The sequence below is a fragment of the Orbicella franksi genome, chromosome 11, assembly GCF_964199315.1.
Source record: "Orbicella franksi chromosome 11, jaOrbFran1.1, whole genome shotgun sequence".
In the NCBI taxonomy this organism is placed as follows: Eukaryota; Metazoa; Cnidaria; class Anthozoa; order Scleractinia; family Merulinidae; genus Orbicella; species Orbicella franksi.
In genome coordinates this window covers 19286632-19306379 of record NC_138155.1, presented here as the reverse complement: position 1 = coordinate 19306379, position 19748 = coordinate 19286632, and the positions used below count along the sequence as shown (strand labels likewise).

Genomic DNA, 19748 nt, shown 5'->3' with positions numbered 1-19748 from the left:
TGAAGCATGAAGTGAATAGGGGTATTTCTACTTCCTCCCAGACGGGGACGGGACGCTAGTCCATCGCAAGGTTACCACCAGCATTAAATTCGCCGGTACTGATTTACACATTTGGGGAAAGAAAGGCACTGAAACAGTCAAGTGTGTTGCCCAAAAACACAACACAATATCCTCAAACAGGACTCGAACCCGGACTGCTCGATCCGCAGTCGTTCGCATTAACCAGCAGGCCACCACCCTCCCGATCCTCAATGTAGTTACTTAAAAATTCAAACCAAATCAAATGACATGTTGAATAGTGATATTTGCTGCTAAACCTAAAAGCCAGTTCTTGCTGAAATATTAAGCGACTAAAAAAAGATTCAAAATTCATCAATGGGTGTATTTAAATCACTAATGTCCTTCCATATTCAGCACTGTTTTTTTGGAAACTTTTTTTGTCTACCTCAGAGGCATGAAAGCTGATTAATTCCTAAGTTGATTGAAGCTGATGGGTACTCACTTTTTCTTTGCCAGACTCAGATGCCTCGCATCTTGTCGATCTACACAGAGATTCCTCATCAACTTTTGTGCAGGGGAAAACCGAGGGTACGGCTCCCAGTTTCAATAAGTGTACTCAGTTTAAAATCACTTGGTAAGAAGTGCTCGGAACAACAGAAATTATTTCCTACCGAGGTTAAATAGGCAGCTCCCCTTTCAATAAGTATTTCCCACTTTTTCATCCTTTGTTTATCTGGCTTGTCCGAAGGAATCTCAGTCGTGGAAATGATAAATCAGGTCGGTTTTTGCTTCGATTATTAGAGTTTGCAGCCGCACAACACTTGCGTCCAACTCTTTTCCTTTTCCTTACCACATTTGTTCCAGACAGGTAGCTCCAGGGTTATTAAGCTTCAACGGCCTCAGTCAGATAATCTCTCCTATCTTTAATCTTCCTAAGAATTTGGCGTAACCCTTACTTTCTGCTGAAGACGAGAAGACCTTGCCAGCTTTCCCCCTGTCTCTCTTTTCCTTCCATAATGCCATTTGTTGATAATACAACTTCATATTCTTTTACTGGTGACCCACTGATAAAAATATGAAGCAGCCTTTCGAAGATCTCTTTCCGTTTTCCTTAAGCGTGTCTTTAGGGGTTTTAGGGCTCTGCTCACTCAGCTGAGAGTGAGAAAAATACTCAGCAATGACGGACTCGATTTATTTAACGTTGGACGATTTAGCATATATAAGAAAGCCTGGGTTCCACGACCCGTCGACATCGCGCGTGAGAGAGGAAAACACATTTAAAACTCTGGAAATGCGTCTTTACTTCGACTCAGACGTTTAAAACAATCACTGCATTCTTAGTTCCGAAATTCGTTGTCGGTCCATCTTGCCATTGGTGTCGTTTTCCCTATTTCGCTGGAGTAGTCTGTCGTTCGTCGCCAATTCATCGCTCTCATGTCGCCATTTCAAGGCCATGTCGCTTGTCAGAATTTACCCCCAACAGGGTCTCACTTGCGTCCACAAGATTTGGCTGCATCTAATACTCTCTTAGTTCTAACATTCTGAAACTGATAATGGTGCTTATAACTGAGACGCCTTTTAAATTTCACAGGAATAGTTCGTGATTCATTTAGTGGCCTTGGGAGACAATGTACAGTGGAATTGACATCACTTGGGACATTTGCAATGTTTCCATGAATAGACAATTGACCTCCTCTAGGTAGTTCACGGAGTTGCATAAAAGGTATACGTGGTGATATTAGTCACTCTTCTAAAGATGTCAAATTTAATACCTCAGGCTTGTCAGGAAACTCCATTTTATTGGCTTTAGAACAGCTGGGCAACTTGCCGTTCTTCAGATTTGAATCACAAGTTATACAAATCCATTCAGAGTCATTAACACTTTTAAAACCAGTAAGGCAGGACTTGACCACATCTTGTGAGCATTTCACCAGAGAGGACTCGTACCACAACTGATCAACAACAAGTGCATACATATTCTGGGCCATGTGCAATGTTTCTGTGAAACAAACTGATCCTGGACATTGCATTAATATCTTTGTTTTTTTTTGTACATGTAACCTATCACTACCGAATGTTACTTGTGATACATTTGGGAGATCTTGAAAAAGTGTTTCATTAACTACAGCAACTGTATGGAAACTTGAAACAGTTTCGAGCTTTTCTTTGGAATTTCTATCGATTTCTTTAACGTGTTCTGGGTTACCGGCTTTCTTTCTACCATCATTAGTTTATAAGGTGTGTTCTATATTTGCTGCTTTTGGACAGCAGGTGTACACCTTTTTCTCCAACACCCGTTGGTTTGATTTTGATTTTGATGGGAAATACATCGTACCCCGCGGGAGAATAGACCATTTTACAGCCGTCTGCTCAGTGACCGGGCCTCTGAATGGCAGCGAGGCTGGAGGTGACCTTGTTTTGATAATGACCTCACTGATTTTGTTGTGTAAATCAAGTTGGTCAAATGCTAAATAGTTGGCATTAAATGAGGAGAGGCGAGAGGTTTGTATCAAAGCAAGGTCACCTCCAGCCTCGCTTGCATTCATAGGCCAGGTAACTAAGCACACAACTGTAAAAGGCCCTATTCTAGGTCGGGCACACGATATTTTCAAACTAAAGTTTTAGGTTCATTAATGCACAAAGTCCGGCTATTTTAGTACAAGTCCTCTTGACCTGAAGCCAATAACAATTGCTAGTCAATCGTAGTTTTCCACAGTGTACCCAGGGGAACGACAATGAATCTGTACCGCAAAATATCTGTACACAAAGTTAGCTTTTAGCTTTACGTTTTTATTCGAGCTGTTATATAGAGTGTTTAACAAGAATCAAATATTACTTAAGGATAGTTGTGCAGTTCAAAACACCTCTTCAGATTCTAGTGCCCCTCGACTATGAGGTTATTTCGGCAAGCCAGCACCCCCATCATGCTTGCTTTCAAATATCACTGGTGAATTCTTCTTTCATTTTGACTCTGGGGTGAAATGAAATTTTGTTGCTGATGGTAAGTAAATCCCTCTCACGTGGTTAAGTTGTTACGTGCACTGTCAACAAGTGTTTTTCTTCTGCACATTAAACTCCGTTACTAAAATAGCTATTTTAACTTAAGTAACACTCTATAAAGAGGTATTCCTCTGTTTAAGAAAAAGCAGTTAACATAAATCGTTATCGAATTACAGCAAAATGGTTAATAGGTCTTAATATCAGAAACAAGGCACTTTAATGTGCGACAAACGAGTAATAGCATACTCATATCAATAAGAACATGTTGATTGAACAAGGCAGATACGGATAGTATCATTAAACAACAACGTGAAAATACTGTACTAACTGCTGTACTAAATATTATCTTCAGTAATCATGAATTGTGTTGACCAGATAAATAATATATTCTTACTTGTTGCTGATATATTAAGCGAGTTTTACTAAAACCTCAAGTTATATAACAATCTATAAAAACCATATGAAATATCTTCCTTGTTCTGACTTAATCAGCTGGTAATAATGAAAATTGAACTGCAAACTGCAGCTAATATTACTCTGATATATCAACGAGGTGTTGTTAAAACAGCAAGTTGCTAGTTATGAAATATTTTTTTTCTTGTTCTAGCTTTATCTGTCAATGAATTTTACCTCGTAATTACTAAAGCAAGCTGTAGTTAATATTACTACTGACATATCAACGAAGTGTCACTGAAACAGTGAGTTGCGTTATAAAAACTCAACAAACTATGAAATATTATCCTTGTTCTGACTTGATCAGTTATTGAAAATTAACTCATATTTACTAAAGCAAACTACAGTTAATATTACTACTGACATATCAACGAAGTGCCACTGAAACAGCGAGTTGCTTTACAAAAGCTCTACAAACTATTTATGAAATATTATCCTTGTTCTGACTTGATCAGTTATTGAAATTTTAACTCGTATTTACTAAAGCAAACTGCAGTTAATATTACTACTGACATATCAACGAAGTGTTACTAAAACAGCGAGTTGCTTTATAAAAACTCTGCAAACTAATTATGAAATATTTTCCTTGTTCTGACTTGATCAGTTACGAAATTTAACTCGTATTTACTAAACAAGCTGCAGCTAATATTACTACTGACATATCAACGAGGTGTCACTAAAACAGCGAGTTGCTTTATAAAAACTCTGCAACCTATTTATGAAATATTATCCTTGTTCTGACTTGATCAGTTAATGAAATTTAACTCGTATTTACTAAAGCAAACTGCGGTTAACATTACTACTGACATATCAACGAATTGTCACTAAAACAGTGAGTTGCTTTATAAAAACTCACCCGACACTATTTAATTATACACTTTCCTTGTTCTGACTTGATCAGTTATGAAATTTTAGTTCGTATCTACGAAAGCAAACCAACGTGATCGCACTTAAATCAACTATACGGTAAACAAGGAATCTGGCGTTATAACAAAAAAGAGAATGAATAAGTAAGTCCAGTGATGATGGATACCAATGGTAAAATAGTACCAAAGGCGGTTTACTATGTAACCTAACTTGAAACCTTCACATGTTATAACGTTTACATGTTTAACTTTGTACGTAAATAGTTAAATAGGTAAATGTTGCCAATTTTTTTTTCCGTGCATACATCGGCACAGAGTTAAATAAACAGTCAGCCCTTTTAGAAGAGTCTATCTCATACTATTCTAAATTGATCAAATTAATGAACTGATCAGAGAATTCTTCAGAGAAAAAAAAGTTACTGTAACGAATATCTTTTGTAAACTTAACATTATTTCAAAGGTAATGGAGGCTGTTTACTTCCACAAAGGCTGTTTACGACTATTACTTAGTTACTTCGTTTTGTTCATGTAGCATTTTAAGGGAAAGTTCTCATATTATTCTGACTAACTTGAGCTGCTTCATTTCCAAACAAGCTGAAATCATTACAAATCTCGTCTCATTTTCGGTGCAGAAATTTGTACAACTCAATAACCACAACAACAAAAAAAAAGCAAAAGGTTTAAAGCGATTACAGAACTAAGTAGCTCCAAAACAAAGAACAATTTCACAAGGTCTGCTTCAGATTTGTTTGACTACTATCCAGTAACATTTGTAACAAATATTTTCTTTACTGCGTAAAAGGAAAATGCCAGATTTAAAATTAATTTTTCACAAAAAGCTTACAAATGAAGTCACTATATCTTACTTGGTGACGGTTTTTCAAGGTTACAGTTTGGTAAATAAAAATACTATTTCATCCCGAACAAAACACACACTACACTATATTGCTGTGCTTCAAAACATAATAGCAACCATTATGTCATATATTTACTTTCATTTAACGAACACTTGACCACTTTCCCAATTTCTTCCCAGTGGTGCTTGTCTTGACTTGCTCAGTTGCTGGTTCATCTTGATCTCCAAGATCTTCAACCTTGGAGTATTGCACGCTGTCATATTTCCCCATGTTGAGCAGTTCCGTGTATGTCTGCAAGGAATAATAAAGAGAAATTAGTATTATAAAAAGTTTAAAATAGTAAGTATTAACACAGAATAACCAGGATGGGACATAGTGATTAAAAAGTTCTCTGGATAAGATGCGGCATGTTTGCAGTAGGTAAATTCTTGCCTTCAAATATGATAGACAGACAGAGAGGCAGACAATCGAACTTTTAGTTTTTTCGATTTTTTTTTTTAGTTAGAGAATACAGCTGCGTAATTCTATAATTATAATCGTCATGGTCTTTAAACAAGTCCATGGAATTCTGTTAACCTCGATTATTAATTGTCTCATCACTACAAACCTCCTCACGAAGGTATGTATCCATTCTTTTTCGTAGGTTTTCAAAAGGAGGACGGAATTCAGGGACTAAGTTCCAGCACCTTGTCATTACATCATACCTAAAAATATACACATTAAAATTTATAAACATTACAAGTCTTATTTAATACATGCTTTAATAAATTAATTTTCAGGAACCATTTACTACGTCAAAAGAAAATTAGCTTTGAGTTATTTTTGCCACATAAAATTTTAATCAAGACCAGTCAGATTCTCAGATATCACAAAAAAGTTCTCATTAATGCATTTAACATTTGCAACGCACTTTAATGTAACTTAAGGTAAAAATTGTAAAAGTTGTAAATAAACTTACAACTGGTCGTCAATGTGGTCAGGTTTTGGCATTTGATATCCGTCCAGGACTGCTTGAACTACTCTGCCTTCTGACCATCCTGGGTATGGAATTCCTCCTGTCAAGGAATACAGGTGTGTTGTAATTTTGTTACAAGTTGGTTTAACGAAAAAAACTCCTTCGTGTTAGATCAATCTATCGATCAATGTAATAATGATAACAATGATAATAATGACAATGATAGTTGAACGATAAAAAATTGCGATAAAACATTTGGTAAAAGCATATTAAAAGTTTGTTGACGACGTTTCGACGTTTTGCTAATGTTATTATCAGGTCAAAGAGTAAATGATAAAAAATGTTTAAATACTAAAAATACAATAGGTGATGGAATGTTCTTTTAAACAAAGAGTCTTGCGCGAATGGAATCAGTCTGCGTGTTGACACTAGGACTGCGCTCCTTGATGAAAAGCATCTCATAGACAAGACAATGAAATTTTCCTTAGCACTTTGTTAGAATGCGGAATTGGCTTTCTCCGAGGACGCTTGTATCCCCATGGGCTGTCGAAAAGTGTTTACCGATCGCAGAGTTTTTATGTTCAACAATTCGTTGGTGGAGATGTCGATCTGTAAAGCCGACATAATCTGAATCACACAGGTCACATGTAAAAGAGTAAACAACGCATTGTTGATTTACGATTGGAGGCTTGATTTCTCTGGGCTTGAGGTCTTGTTCCAATTTTCTGCTGATAAATATGGGTTGTAGTGTAGTACCAATCTACTACATTTGCTTTGCCTTTTAACTGCGTTAGCTGATGTTTGATCTTTGAAGGGCAAAATCACTCACACAACGCTGCTGTCTTCCCTGTTTTTCTTTCTCGTGCCAAGCCTCCAATCTTAAATCAACAATGCGTTTCTTACCCTTTTACATGTGATCTGTGTGATTCAGATAATGTTGGCTTTACAGCTTGAAATCTCTACCAACGTATCGTTGAACATAGAAACTCTGCGATCGGTAAACAGTTTTCGACAGCCCATGGGAATTCAAGCCTCCTCAAAGAAAGCCAATTCCGCATTCTAACAAAGTGCCAAGGAAAATTTGATTGTCTTGTCTACGAGATGCTTTTTATCAAGGAGCGCAGTCCTAGTCTCAACACGCAGACTGATTGCAGTCATGCAAAACGTTTTGTTCAAAAGAACATTCTAATCACCTATTGTATTTTTAGTTTTTAAACATTTTTTATCATTTACTCTTTAACTTGATAACGACGTTAGCAAAACATCGAAACATCGTCAAGAAACTTTTAATATGCTTTTACGAAATGTTTTATCGCAATTTTTTATCATTAAATGTTTTAAAAAATTTCTTCTCTTTAATAATGATGATAATGATAATAATAAGTAATAGTAATTGGACCGCGTGGAGTACAATGCAGGGAGTAATCGCTCGAGTAATTTTAAAATCAGACGAGCGCGAAGCGCAAGGCTGATTTGAAATTACGAGCACGATTACTCCCTGAATTGTACGACACGAGGTCCAATTACTATTTGATCGTATATATAACAAATTTCGGAATTAAAAATGTCTCATGAGAACTTCTTTTGAGCGAAAACGTCTGTAGCGCTTTTCATAAGTTTAGAAAACTGTTGGAAACATTGCAAAGGAAGCCATTAAAGTGCACATAATTGACGTGCGAATCACGTGCGTGTCCAATTACAAACAATTCAAATTTGACACCTGTAATTGGACACCCATGTGGCCGCGCGCTGATTACGCGTGAAATAGGTGTACAGAGAACAATCATGATCGAGAATTTTGTTATAGACACGATTATAATATTATTTTTTTATTTTAGTTTTTAGTTTTTTATAAATGAAGATAAGTTATTAAATAATTCAAGGTTAAGCTTGGCATGAACGAGAGATTAGTTCCTTTTTCAATTTTACCGAATCTCAGTGCAGACCCTCTTCTCGCAATCAAACGAACAGAAACTGAATTTTGGGAGGAACAGTTTTCTCCTTTATTATCTATCGTTAGTGCATCAAGGTGCTTAGGAAATCTCGAGGGTTTTAAGGCAGCACAAGAACGTGAAAAGTCTAACGAAGTAAAGCGAACTTTTATAAAAATAATAACACTAATAATAATAATAATCGTATCTATAACAAAATTCTCGATCGTGATTGGTTCTCCACGCGCCTATTTGTCATGTAATCAGCGTGCGATGACGTGGGTGTCCAGTTACAGGTATCCAATTTGTACTCTTTGTAATTGGACACCCATGTTATTCGTAGGTCAATTGCGCGCGCTTTAATGGCTTCCTTTGCACTGTTTTCTACAGTTTTCAACGCTTATGAAAAGCGCTACAGAGGTTTTCGCTCAAACGAAGTTCTCAAAAGACATTTTTCTCCCGAAATTTGTTATAGATACGATTAATTAGTAATTGGACCTTGTGTCGTGCAATTCAGGGAGTAATCGTGCTCGTAATTTCAAATCGACTTTGACCTTCACGCTCGTCTGATTTTCAAATTACTCACGTGATTACTCCCTTAATAATACTGCTACCGTAAATACTCGCTTCTGATTGGTTGGAAGCGAGCCAATTTATCCCAAATTGTATCGAGAGCTGAACAATTAAATTTTAATTGTATTGGTCACATTTGAGCAATGGAGTCGGACAAAACTTCCACGTTTTCCATCTCAGACAAACAAAAAGCTTATGAAGAAGCAGCAGTAAGCAAAAACACCATGGGAGTTTTGTCGGTAAAATAACGCTTTTACCGTTCCAACGTGCACTTCCTTTTCTGTAGGTCATTTATCAAAAAGTCGCTCACGCGTTCAGAGTTTTGACAGCTCTCAAGCCAATAAAATCCAACTTCATAATGCAAACTTGGGACATGTTCGTCTTTGAGGTTCGTTTGCGAAAGAAAGAAATTATTTTATGGAGAACTTTGGCGAAAAGTGTTGAGAAAACAAAGTTACAAAACTAAAATATTCAATCACAGCGTAGCTTCATTTTAGCAACCGTCTATTATGAAAAGAAGTCAGATAGAAACATGTATTTATGGTTGCCGTATTATTAAAAGGAAATTGATCTTTTTTCTCGAAACGGTCCGATCTTTTCACGCGTACAATTAATCCCTTATTGTTTCTCCAACAGATCGATTTCCTATACGAATCGTACTCCACTCGGTCCAATTACTATTACTACTACTACTACTACTACTAATAATAATAATAATAGTAATAATAATAATAACAATGACGATGACGCTCTGCTAGTTTCACCGATATAACACCATGAACAGTCAGCGCAAGGAATTTTGTAAACAACTTTGGTTTGTGAATCCGGAGCAGGACGAAATTTCGGGGCCGGGAACTGTTGTTGTAGAGTGGTCATCGGCTTATTTATGACCGAAATATCATAAGTTAAAACAACAACAACAACAACAAAAACAACAACAATAATAATAATCGTACTTAAGTACATGTATGTAAGTGCGCTGTGATCTGCTGGCTAGTTGTTTGACACTGCATGATTTTAGTTTTTGTTCTGTTTTCTTTTGTTTTTCATTGCTGTCATTACTCATCAAATGTTGAAACATACCGATGGTGAATATCTCATACAAGACAATTCCATAAGACCACCTGTAAATTAGTAAAATAGATCACAGTTGGGTTAAACTAATGTACTATTTTCAAGGAAAAACTACAAGGAATGCAATAGAAAGATAATTACTGCTTTAAAGATCATTAAAGATCAGGTGAGAGAGTATACTAGAATTCTACAGATCGAAGAACAAAATGCAAACATTATTACAAATCATGGCTTTCTTTTCTCCTCCTCTTTCCAAATTCTGCCAAATTTATTGCGTTCATAGCAAACCACATGATGACATGCCTAGGCGACCAACTTGAAATTTGCCCGTGAGTCTTTTTACAACTGAATAATAATTAACTTTAATGCTTATTGTATTGGTAGTTGACTATCTCATCTAGTATGTCTGTCAAATCCTTGAGAATCCAGCCAGAATGTGTTGCAACAATGACCAGCAAAAAAAGCAGTATATCTGAAAGTTAGCTACTTGTTTTAACTTTCCTTTTAACAAAAACAATGAGATTAACAACACTGTTACATTAGGCAATTCTTTGCACAACTTGTCTGACTACTAATTCTTGTTACGATACAAGTTGCATGAAAAATTCCTTAGTGTATAATTCCCTGAAATGAACATGTCTCTCAAAGTTCTAGTTTTTGCCACATCATATGTAAAACTAAGCAGTGTCTTGTGCAACTTGTTGTGCAACTTGTTTTGCAACGGCGCAACAAAACTTCAAGATAATTAAGTTACAAGAAAAATGGCCTTGTTTAACAGAGCCTTAACTGAGGCACAACCAAAAGAATTTGTATTGTACATACACATCACTCTGGGTTGAGAGCTCGGCAAAACTTCCTGAGAGAATTTCGGGTGCCGTCCATTTGATTGGTATACAGCCCTGTAAATACAAACAGTGTAAAGCTTGTAAGTTGACACTGGAATGTTTCATTTGAATTTTGCTTAGCTAAATCAACATTTAAAAAATCAAGGTGGATCTAAAGACCCTGAAACACTTTCTTTAAACTTGGCAAAACGAATTGTGAGTACTTGAAGCTAAATTTAACCATGTTTTGAATGGCCTGTAGTATTGCTATGGTAAACTTTTGCATCAGGAAAAGGAATATAACTTACATGAACTATTAATAACTTGTTTAATAATGATTGAGACTTTGGTTGATGTCAAAATTATACTGTCAAGTAAAAAGAGTGATAGTATTGATTCAATAAAGAAAACGCCCAAAAACCTTGGAAACAGTTTTGAGCCACCCTGAGTGATTCCCTTGCGGCCAGTATTGGTGTGTTAATTTTGTCTTGGGTGTGTAAAATTGTAAAGTGAGATACCTTTTTAGCATTGCCATGGCCATACTTGAAATTTTGATAGGCCAGACCAAAGTCGGTAACTTTGCAAACAAAGTTGTCATCAAGAAGAACATTACGAGCTGCCAGGTCTCGATGGATTATCTACAAAAAGTCATTATTTTACATTTTGAATATGTTAACACTTTTCAAAAAGTATCACTTAGTTGTAATTGTGGAAGGAAAAACATAAATTTGACTAGAAGCCAACACCCTTTCCTAGTTTTTTGAAACCAGGGGCCTTCCATTTTGACCATTGCAAATAAGTCAGTGCTATATTGCAATCCAAGGATAGAAGAGGATTCAAATTCTAAACAAATTCCAAAAGCTACAATTTTTTGTTAAAAATTGATTGCAGGCGCTTCACAACACTAGGCCTTACGATGCACGAGTAATAACAAAGTAGTATTTCCACTCCCAAAGTACATATCATCAAGAGCGGGTATCTGCATTGGACTCCAGATCAAACAGTCAGGAATCGAGCCCGAACTGGGAACATTCAGGAGTGCATTTGGGCAACGCACTTTACTCTCACAGTGCCTCCCTCACCCAGGTCCATAAAATGGGTAGCAGCAAATTTAATGCTGGGGGTGACCCTGCGATGGACTAGCATACCATCTAGAAGGGGGCGGGGAGAGTGGAAATATTCATAGTCCCTTCATGCTACTGAAAACAGAGATAAGCCCTGGCCTGATGGAGTCAATAGGCTCAAGCACAGACCTAACACTATGTAAAGAAGAAAACCTATTCAATGAAAATATGCTTAAAAAATGACTTAACACCAATATACTACCACCTGGAGATTTAGAGTTTGTAATAAAATACAGGACGAGTATGAATTTTTTTGTGAGTGTTAATGTGTTAGCTTGTAGAATTTTGTTGCAATCCTATCTTTTTGAGATGGTTACTTACCCCTCGGGATCCAAGAAACACCATACCAGCAGCAATTTGTTTGGAAAACAACACTAGGTCATATATTTGCAGTTCTGAAACACTTCCCTGTCCAAGATGATACTTATCATGGATTCCACGGCTTTTCCTCAGATAACCCAGCAAGTCACCGCGCACCAAGTACTCCATGACCATGATTGGATGAACTAAGAGCATGAAAGCATGTTCAAGAATAGTATGGACAGTCAACTCACCTTTTGAGGTGCTCTATATTACTGTGAAATTTGATAAATGTGCTTGCCTAACAATTACTATACAGGACACAGGATTGCGTGGTCCAGGTCTGCTCTGTGTTGTTGAGCACTTGTTGTGTCTTGTTTGACAATGTTGGACATGCAATGTCAATGTTGACAAAGTTTCATTTCCTTTTACAGGTTAAGAAGTCTTCTGCTTAAATTACAATAACTATGATCACATTTTAATTGTGCCTTCACTACACAACCAAACACACTAAAAGGTTGAGGCATGGATGCGTTGGTCAGCCAGGCCCAAGATATGTTATATTGTAAATATAAGCTTACAACTAAGTGGATAAACTATACATCAAGTAATGTCCCACATGCGCCAAAGCTGGACACGTAAACCCCAAAACCTCTTGTTAGGAAAAATAGGGACTGTGTACCCCCGACCAAATGCAGTGGTGCCACCTCTGGGGTTTTAAGGTTGATATATAAACAACAGAATGAAAAAACAAATCAGATAACGCTAATTTCACAATAAAAGTAAACCTTATGCGAAAGTGCTAGTGGCAAGGCTGACTGTAAAATGTCACAAGTTTCTCAACTGTCTCTTTTTACAAATGTACCACCCATGAGCCTTTGCATACTACCCTCGCACCCAGTTCTTAGATTCATGTAGGCAAAATATTACTTTATGTCAATACTGATTATCACAAATTACATTTTCTATTGTATTTCTGCAGTTCACATCATTCAGTCTACATTTCACTTCCTTTCACAGGATAAGATAAACTGGTCTGCTCCAATGTATGGGTCTTCACAGCTCTGCACTGCAGCAGTAATGCAGGCTACAGGTCCCAATCCTGATGAAGCCCAAAAGCCCCTTGTAGGGCTTAACTTACAGTTGCTTAAATTGTGACAACAACTGCGATGATCACAACCTCATTTCATTTGTATTTCCACAGGTCACATCCTTCATTCTACTTAGACCTATGGAGACATTTTATCCTAGGCATAACGTATCAAAAGGAGCTCTCAGACATGCAAGAAGGCAGCCAAACAAGAAATAATTCCCATAATTCATTTACCAAGCAGAATAATTGCAACGTTTTACCTTGGGTGGTAACACAGCCAATAAACTGGACAATGTTTGTCTGATGGTTTCCTCCAAGAAGCTTTCCCAGCTCAATTTCTCTCATCAGAGACTTCCTCCCATCTTCGCCAGAAGTGGCTACAGTGTAACACCACAACATAATAAGGTACAAATAAACTATTCGTAGTAGCTATATACTATACTACTGAGAGAACAGCATTAACATGGAATGAGAATGAATAGAGAAAGTAAGCTTTCGCAAAATTGTGTAATTACTCTTTCTTTGGTAGGTCGACATCAACTACATGTATTAGCTGCCTATTTAATGACCTAGTACATAACAAATAATGTACAGTATGTATGTGTATATTCTTCAAGTTGCAAAAAAGCAAACATAAACAATGTATAACTATTATTTTTACTTCAATTTACTATATCTACACCAATGTAGATATAAATTTAATACAATCAAGTATTTAGTATAGCAATAGCACACATCTCGATTTGTCTTGCTACTCCCACAGTACATCTGTACATGATCTTACGTGTAAAGGATTTTGCAGCAACTGTCCGATTTCCAGGTTTTCCATCTGATTCACTCAAAAGTGCTCTCCAGACTGCTCCGAATGCCCCCCTGCCAATGACCTCTTGAAGTATTATACGGTCAACTGCAATCTCCCATTCATCCAATTCAACGTTTAGCAACTGCATCTCAACTGCTTGCTCTTGATCCAGACTAAACAATTTAAGTCAACACTATTAAAACCATGACAGTGCAGGGCTAACTAATAATAAAAAAAAAATATTGCAACTAATTATATATAAGTCAGTGATTTTGTGATACATTGAAACACAATGTGACAAGCCTAACAAATCTATAAAACTATCTTTTTGTTGAAGAGGAGCATTCTGCAAAAATTAAAGGGCACCTCTTATCTGTTGTTATCATATTTATAATCCAAAAGCCTCTTTAATCAGTTTGTATTCTAAAGACATGCATTCCTCAAAAGTGTAGTTCATGCAGAGGTCTTGCTTACTGTATGTCTTCCCTCAGCCAAAGAATCTGAAAATAAGTCTTAATCAAAATTGCATATCTGGACTTACTGACCTCTATGACTGGGCAATAACAGAATAAAGTAAAGCAACACACCGTGTGTACATTCATCACCAAAAAATTTAAAGAGATTAATTATTCAATTACAGACAGATCCTCCTTCAAGAAACCCAGTCACAAAGGTTATTATTGTCCATAATTCATTCCTTCCCTCCCACCCCCCTTGACTTCAGTGGGAGATCAGACAGAGAAAGTTCATGCCACATTTCCCAAAATTGTATGCCTGCAGGGTTGAAATCCTGTACTTCAAAACATGCCCATACGTGAATGCTCATGCTCAAAGACAATTCACGAGGATCTTGCTCCATTTTTGACCAATACAGTCCTCTAGGTTTATGAATAAGTACCTTCACTCATACATAAAATGTGCCCATTTGAACACCAAAAAGAAACTACAATGTAAATTGTCAGCAGGAGGGAGAGATAATTTTGATAAGTTTTTGACTGATTTCAACCTCAGATCAAAACTTGCCCATGCATTTCTTATGATAACACCCCTTTGAAAGCTTCAGGGCACTAATATACCTTGTATAGATGGTTTTCAAGTGACGTCATCACTTTCTAAAATCCAAAACTAAAGAGCCAACAAAGTTTTTATCCTCATCAGGCATAAGAGATGGTATATTTATATCTGTTTACAATTTTACAGCTCAATAGCGTGCTTCATTTGGAAACCAGAGCATTTTGAATTTCAGGGTTATGGAGGTGCGTGACACAAGGTTATGATCGAGTTTGTCGAAAAATATATACTTATCCCATGTTTTTGAGCCTTTTTAGAAGTTAGAGCATTAGGAAAAGTGCTTATGTAAATGCTTGTTTGATCAGTACTGATAATCAGTCGCCTAGATAGCCAAAGTAAGTTCCAGATGTTTACACTATTTTTCAGCCGCCATATTGGTGTACCACGGAAGTACACCAACATGGCGTTTTCATACTGGGCTCTGTAAATATCTGCAAAACATTTTGACGAATATCTGAAGTTTGGGGAAACGCACAGGCCTAAAACTTGGAGAAGTGTCTTATTTAGTTATCTTCTATAACATCATAATTTCATAGCTTTGTCCATTGGATGGTTTCGATTTATTTTTTCATTGCATGACAGTGAAAACGATCTATTACTACATGACTAGGCTACTTCAGAGGGGCAATAACTAAATTTAATCAATCAGATTGTTCTATTATTACCAGTCCAATGTCCCTGGTACTGGACTGGACATTGTCGCAAATGCTCCCCCATGATAACCCTTTAAGCTTCTCTGGTAGGTTTGTGGCTTATTATTTTTAAAAAACTTGCTTTCACCTAAAACATTTCTTTTCTTTTCCTTTCAACTCTCCCTTCTGTTTCGTTCAACAGGTGAGGCGAGAGTATATGCCTGGTTGGTACCCAATCAGAATTGCACACTTGAAGTTTGCAACGTTTTTCCAGTCAATGATAGTGGCACTTTTTCTGAACATTTTCTGTCATTTAATAAATCTCCTATATGTATTTACCAAGCTTTCTCGGGGTTATCGGTGGATGTTTAAAACCAGTGATGTAAAATGTTATGTAACCACCTACAGTTAAAAAAAATTATAACAAAAATTCTCGACTTACAGTTTTGCCATAGCTGTAAATGTACATTCCCAACGAAAGATAACAAAAGTTACACATGTACAAAAGACACAAACAAAAAAATAATGTCAGGTGTAATATGTGCCAGACCTGAGGTATGTTAAAAATTCTATAAAAATTGATATGTTGGACTTCTTAAATAGCAATAGACCATATTCGTATTCTCAGTAGTGGACTGGAACTAGCTTGCAATGCAGGGGAATATCATTAAAAAGAGATTGATGTCATTTGGATTTAAAAAGATTCCTCGCATTAGCCTCAGTTGCAAGCTATAATTCCAGTCCAATACAGAGAATACGAATAATTTTATGGTCTATTATCAAATACATGTTCTAAAATCTGGCATTCACTACTTGGTGTAGCTAAATTACAGTGTAGGTGACAACAATTTATGTCTTGGGCTGAGCAGTTCAACTGAAGTGTTTTACACGGCACTGAAACTAAATTTCTTATGAATCTGTGACTTATTGGTAGAGAAGAGAGTCAAAGTGGATTATTTCTTCTTTAAAACAAAATCTTTTAGCAAGACTAGCACAGCAAAACGGAGGACTAAGATAAACACTTTTAAGATGATTTCCCCAGAAAATTCGAGCAATAATGGCAAAAATAAAGTTACCAAAAAATCCTCATAGCATGGTAATACTTTGATTAAAGGTAAGAAGAACTTATTGAGACTTAAGCTCTTAAGCTGACCCTGCAAGAGAAAATTGAACTGACGTTTTGCATTAGTTGAAAACACAATAACTCATGTGTTAAGCCTTCTTACGAGGTTTGACATTAACTTTCTAGAGAATGCTTGGGGATTTAATTGTGGAGTCACTTACAGAAATGAATTACAGTGAGATGTTTTAAATAGTATTCAAAAAGTTACCGTACTGTGAGTGGATTTTTAGTAAATACTTTTTGCACCTATCGCTCAAAGTTTGAGCAAAATCTTTTCACCTGCCCTTCGACGTTTGCAGATGTACCAGCCAACAGCAAATATGACAATGCAACCAAGCACAGGTCCCGCAATATGATACCACTCCAGAGCCAGCCTGGATATAGAACCTGAGTAGGGAACATTTAGCATGACTATACAAAACTTCCGTTTGGTAGTTTTCTAATTTAGTGTTGTTTATCTTTAATCTTTAACCTTTAATCTTTGATACAAATTTCAAATTACATTACATTAAACAAGTCAATCCAATGATATTGAGGACAGCTTAAAACAGAATACAAGATTCCTTAATATAAGCCGCCTTAGTGTATCATTGTATGATTGTACAGCTAGATAAAAATTAGTCTAAACTCATAAAAAACTTTGAAATAATCGATGTTAGCGTTCACGAGGACCTCAGCTCTGATCATTTTGTGTTTAACTTTTCCTTGTTTACCAAGGTTACCTGCTTAAAGAAATCGCGTCGGTCCGTTTACAACCTAAAGAAAGCTGACCTGTCTGGCTTAAAGTCAGCGCTGCGGTACCTCCCTTGGGACACTGTATTTGTTGACAACGACATTGACGCCAGTACTGCTTGCTGGTATGACTTGTTTCTATCATGTGTGGATGAATTTGTTCCTAAGGTGTTAATTAGGGATGCCAACAGACCTCCGTGGAGGTCAGGTGTGAGGAGCAGTGGCCTAATGTTGGCACACTGGACTTGGGCCCAAGCAGTCCAGGTTCAAGCCCTGACCAGGGTCATTGCATTGAGTTCTTGGTTAAGACAATCACAGTGTCACTCTAAGTCTCACCTTGGTTGTTCAAAAGCTGATTAGTACTAACCCAGGAACACCCTAAATGTGAGCAAATGTGGAGGCCTCTGGATGTCCCAGGCACCATCGCACGCACACACCAACCAACCCACCCGAGCTCAAGCATAGCAGCTGTAGATGATAGCTCCACGGCCATGGCCCCCATGTCGCTGTGGCGGTAGGCTAAGAGGAAAATGTCATCTGCATAATGAAGGTCACTGAGCATGTTTGAGAAAGTCCGTCAAACGCCCCTGTCATCTTTTGCTTCATAGGAATAAGAAGAATATGCATCCTTGATTGACACCTGTTTCGATGAGCGAAGTCTGTGCCAACTTGTGTCGTAGGATGTGCTATAGCATTTCTCTGTGAATACTGTCAAACGCTTTTTCAAAGTCTATGAAGTTGGCATAGATGTGATTAACACTCTTTCTTTGTTTCTTTGTTATGTGCTGTCCATTTTCATAACTGTTCCAAGATCTGCCTGAGCATTAAGATGTGGTCACTGCAAGAATTTCCTTTGCATGTTCTTCTTCATTCTTCTTTGCTTGTAGGACTCAAGAGTGTTATACCCCTCCAGTTGTTACAATTAGATAGGTCTCCCTTTTTCACCAGCTTCACCATCAAGGCGGTCTTAGAGTCTTCAGGCATATTCTTGGAAATCAGTTTTCGTGGAAAATCTTCAGCAGGATGGTGGGCATTAGAAATTCTACTGTGTTTAGTAGTTCAGTGGTGATGTCGACTACTCCATGATCCAGGTGCTTTGTCATTCTTCATCTCTCTGATGGCCTTGATTTCCTGGATTGACCGCAGCTCAGTGTTTATGTCCATGTCTTCGGATGTTGGGGCTTTGTTTTTAGGTTTAGGACGATTGAGGTTAGGGTTAGGGTTAGATACCATGGAAATGCTCATGCCATCTCTTTAGATTGTCTTCTACTCGAGACAAAACTCTGCTGTTTCATCCTTCACAGGCATGTTTCCACTGTTATATCCAACTCTGAGTATCTTCACGATGGTATGAAGCATATTCAGTTCTTGCCATGCTGTAACCACTTCTGCTTTCTCAGCCAGATTTTCAATGTAGTCCTTCTTGTCCCTCTTGGCCATCTTCTTCACCTCCTAGTCCAGGTCTTGGTATTTCTTTCTGTAGCAATCTTTCACTGTCTCTGACCTTGTAGAATCTATCTTCTCCTTCATCCCCTTTCTTTCTGACATCTTGTCCCATTTTCCTTCCTGAATCCAGTCTTCTTTCTTCCTTCTGAATCAAAGGAACTTCTCTCCTGCTTCTCTCACTGTCCAATAGTGAAAAGTGCAGAGGTCAGGTTCCACCACTTCTTCCTTGAGGGCTTGGAAGCAGTTTCTGAGTTCAAGCTTAGAGGTTGTCTTGGTCTCTGGAACTTAGTTTTGTGCAGGTTGATGGTCAGTGTTGCCATCAGCAACTGGTGGTCACTCCAGACATCTACTCCTCTTTGTATCTCCTTGTCTGAAAGCGAGTTCTTCCATTTGCTGCTAATGATAATGTGATCTATCTGGGTGTGCGTCTTGCCATCTGGTGATGACCAAGCCATCTTGCCAATCTCTTTGTGCTGCAATAGACTTCCTCAAATGGCCAAATTATATTCTTCTCACACACATCTGCATCTGTTGCTGTTGATGTTACCACACCCATTCTTCCCCATAATCTTATCATGGCGTTTACTGTCATTCCCAACATGAGTGTTGAAATCCTCAATTACGAAAAGCACATCATGTGACTGTACCTCTTGATTGACTTGCTGTAGCTCATCATAGAAAACGTCTTTCTTCTCTTTCTCAGCATCTTTTTTGGGTGCGAGCATGTCATGATAGTGAGTTTGGTGTACCTGGAGTTAAATATAGGCATGACAAGTCTTTCCTTAAATGACTACCACTCTGTCAATGCCTTTGCTGCTTTGTCTGACATGATGATCGCCACCCCTTCTGCATGTTGGTTGTCCTTTCATACCGAGCATATCATCTTGTGCCC

The 19748-nt window shown here is 37.4% G+C and overlaps 1 protein-coding gene and 1 pseudogene across 1 annotated transcript in view; both read right to left on the bottom strand.

Annotated features, from left to right (window-relative positions):
- Positions 1 to 1976, bottom strand: part of LOC145503350 (heat shock 70 kDa protein 12A-like) — a 3710-nt pseudogene extending 1734 nt beyond the window's left edge.
- The window catches only part of LOC145503274 (vascular endothelial growth factor receptor 3-like), a 33269-nt gene continuing 15448 nt past the window's right edge, over positions 1928 to 19748 (bottom strand). Inside the window, exons 7-17 of the mRNA XM_081482770.1 lie at positions 16958 to 17065; positions 15998 to 16010; positions 13835 to 14025; positions 13311 to 13427; positions 11979 to 12163; positions 11052 to 11171; positions 10532 to 10608; positions 9719 to 9759; positions 6135 to 6231; positions 5784 to 5880; positions 1928 to 5467 (exon numbers count right to left, since the gene is read on the bottom strand). Coding sequence (XP_081338896.1) covers positions 5318 to 5467; positions 5784 to 5880; positions 6135 to 6231; positions 9719 to 9759; positions 10532 to 10608; positions 11052 to 11171; positions 11979 to 12163; positions 13311 to 13427; positions 13835 to 14025; positions 15998 to 16010; positions 16958 to 17065 — 1196 coding nt within the window. The 3' untranslated portion in view covers positions 1928 to 5317. The remainder of the gene's footprint in view (positions 5468 to 5783; positions 5881 to 6134; positions 6232 to 9718; positions 9760 to 10531; positions 10609 to 11051; positions 11172 to 11978; positions 12164 to 13310; positions 13428 to 13834; positions 14026 to 15997; positions 16011 to 16957; positions 17066 to 19748) is intronic.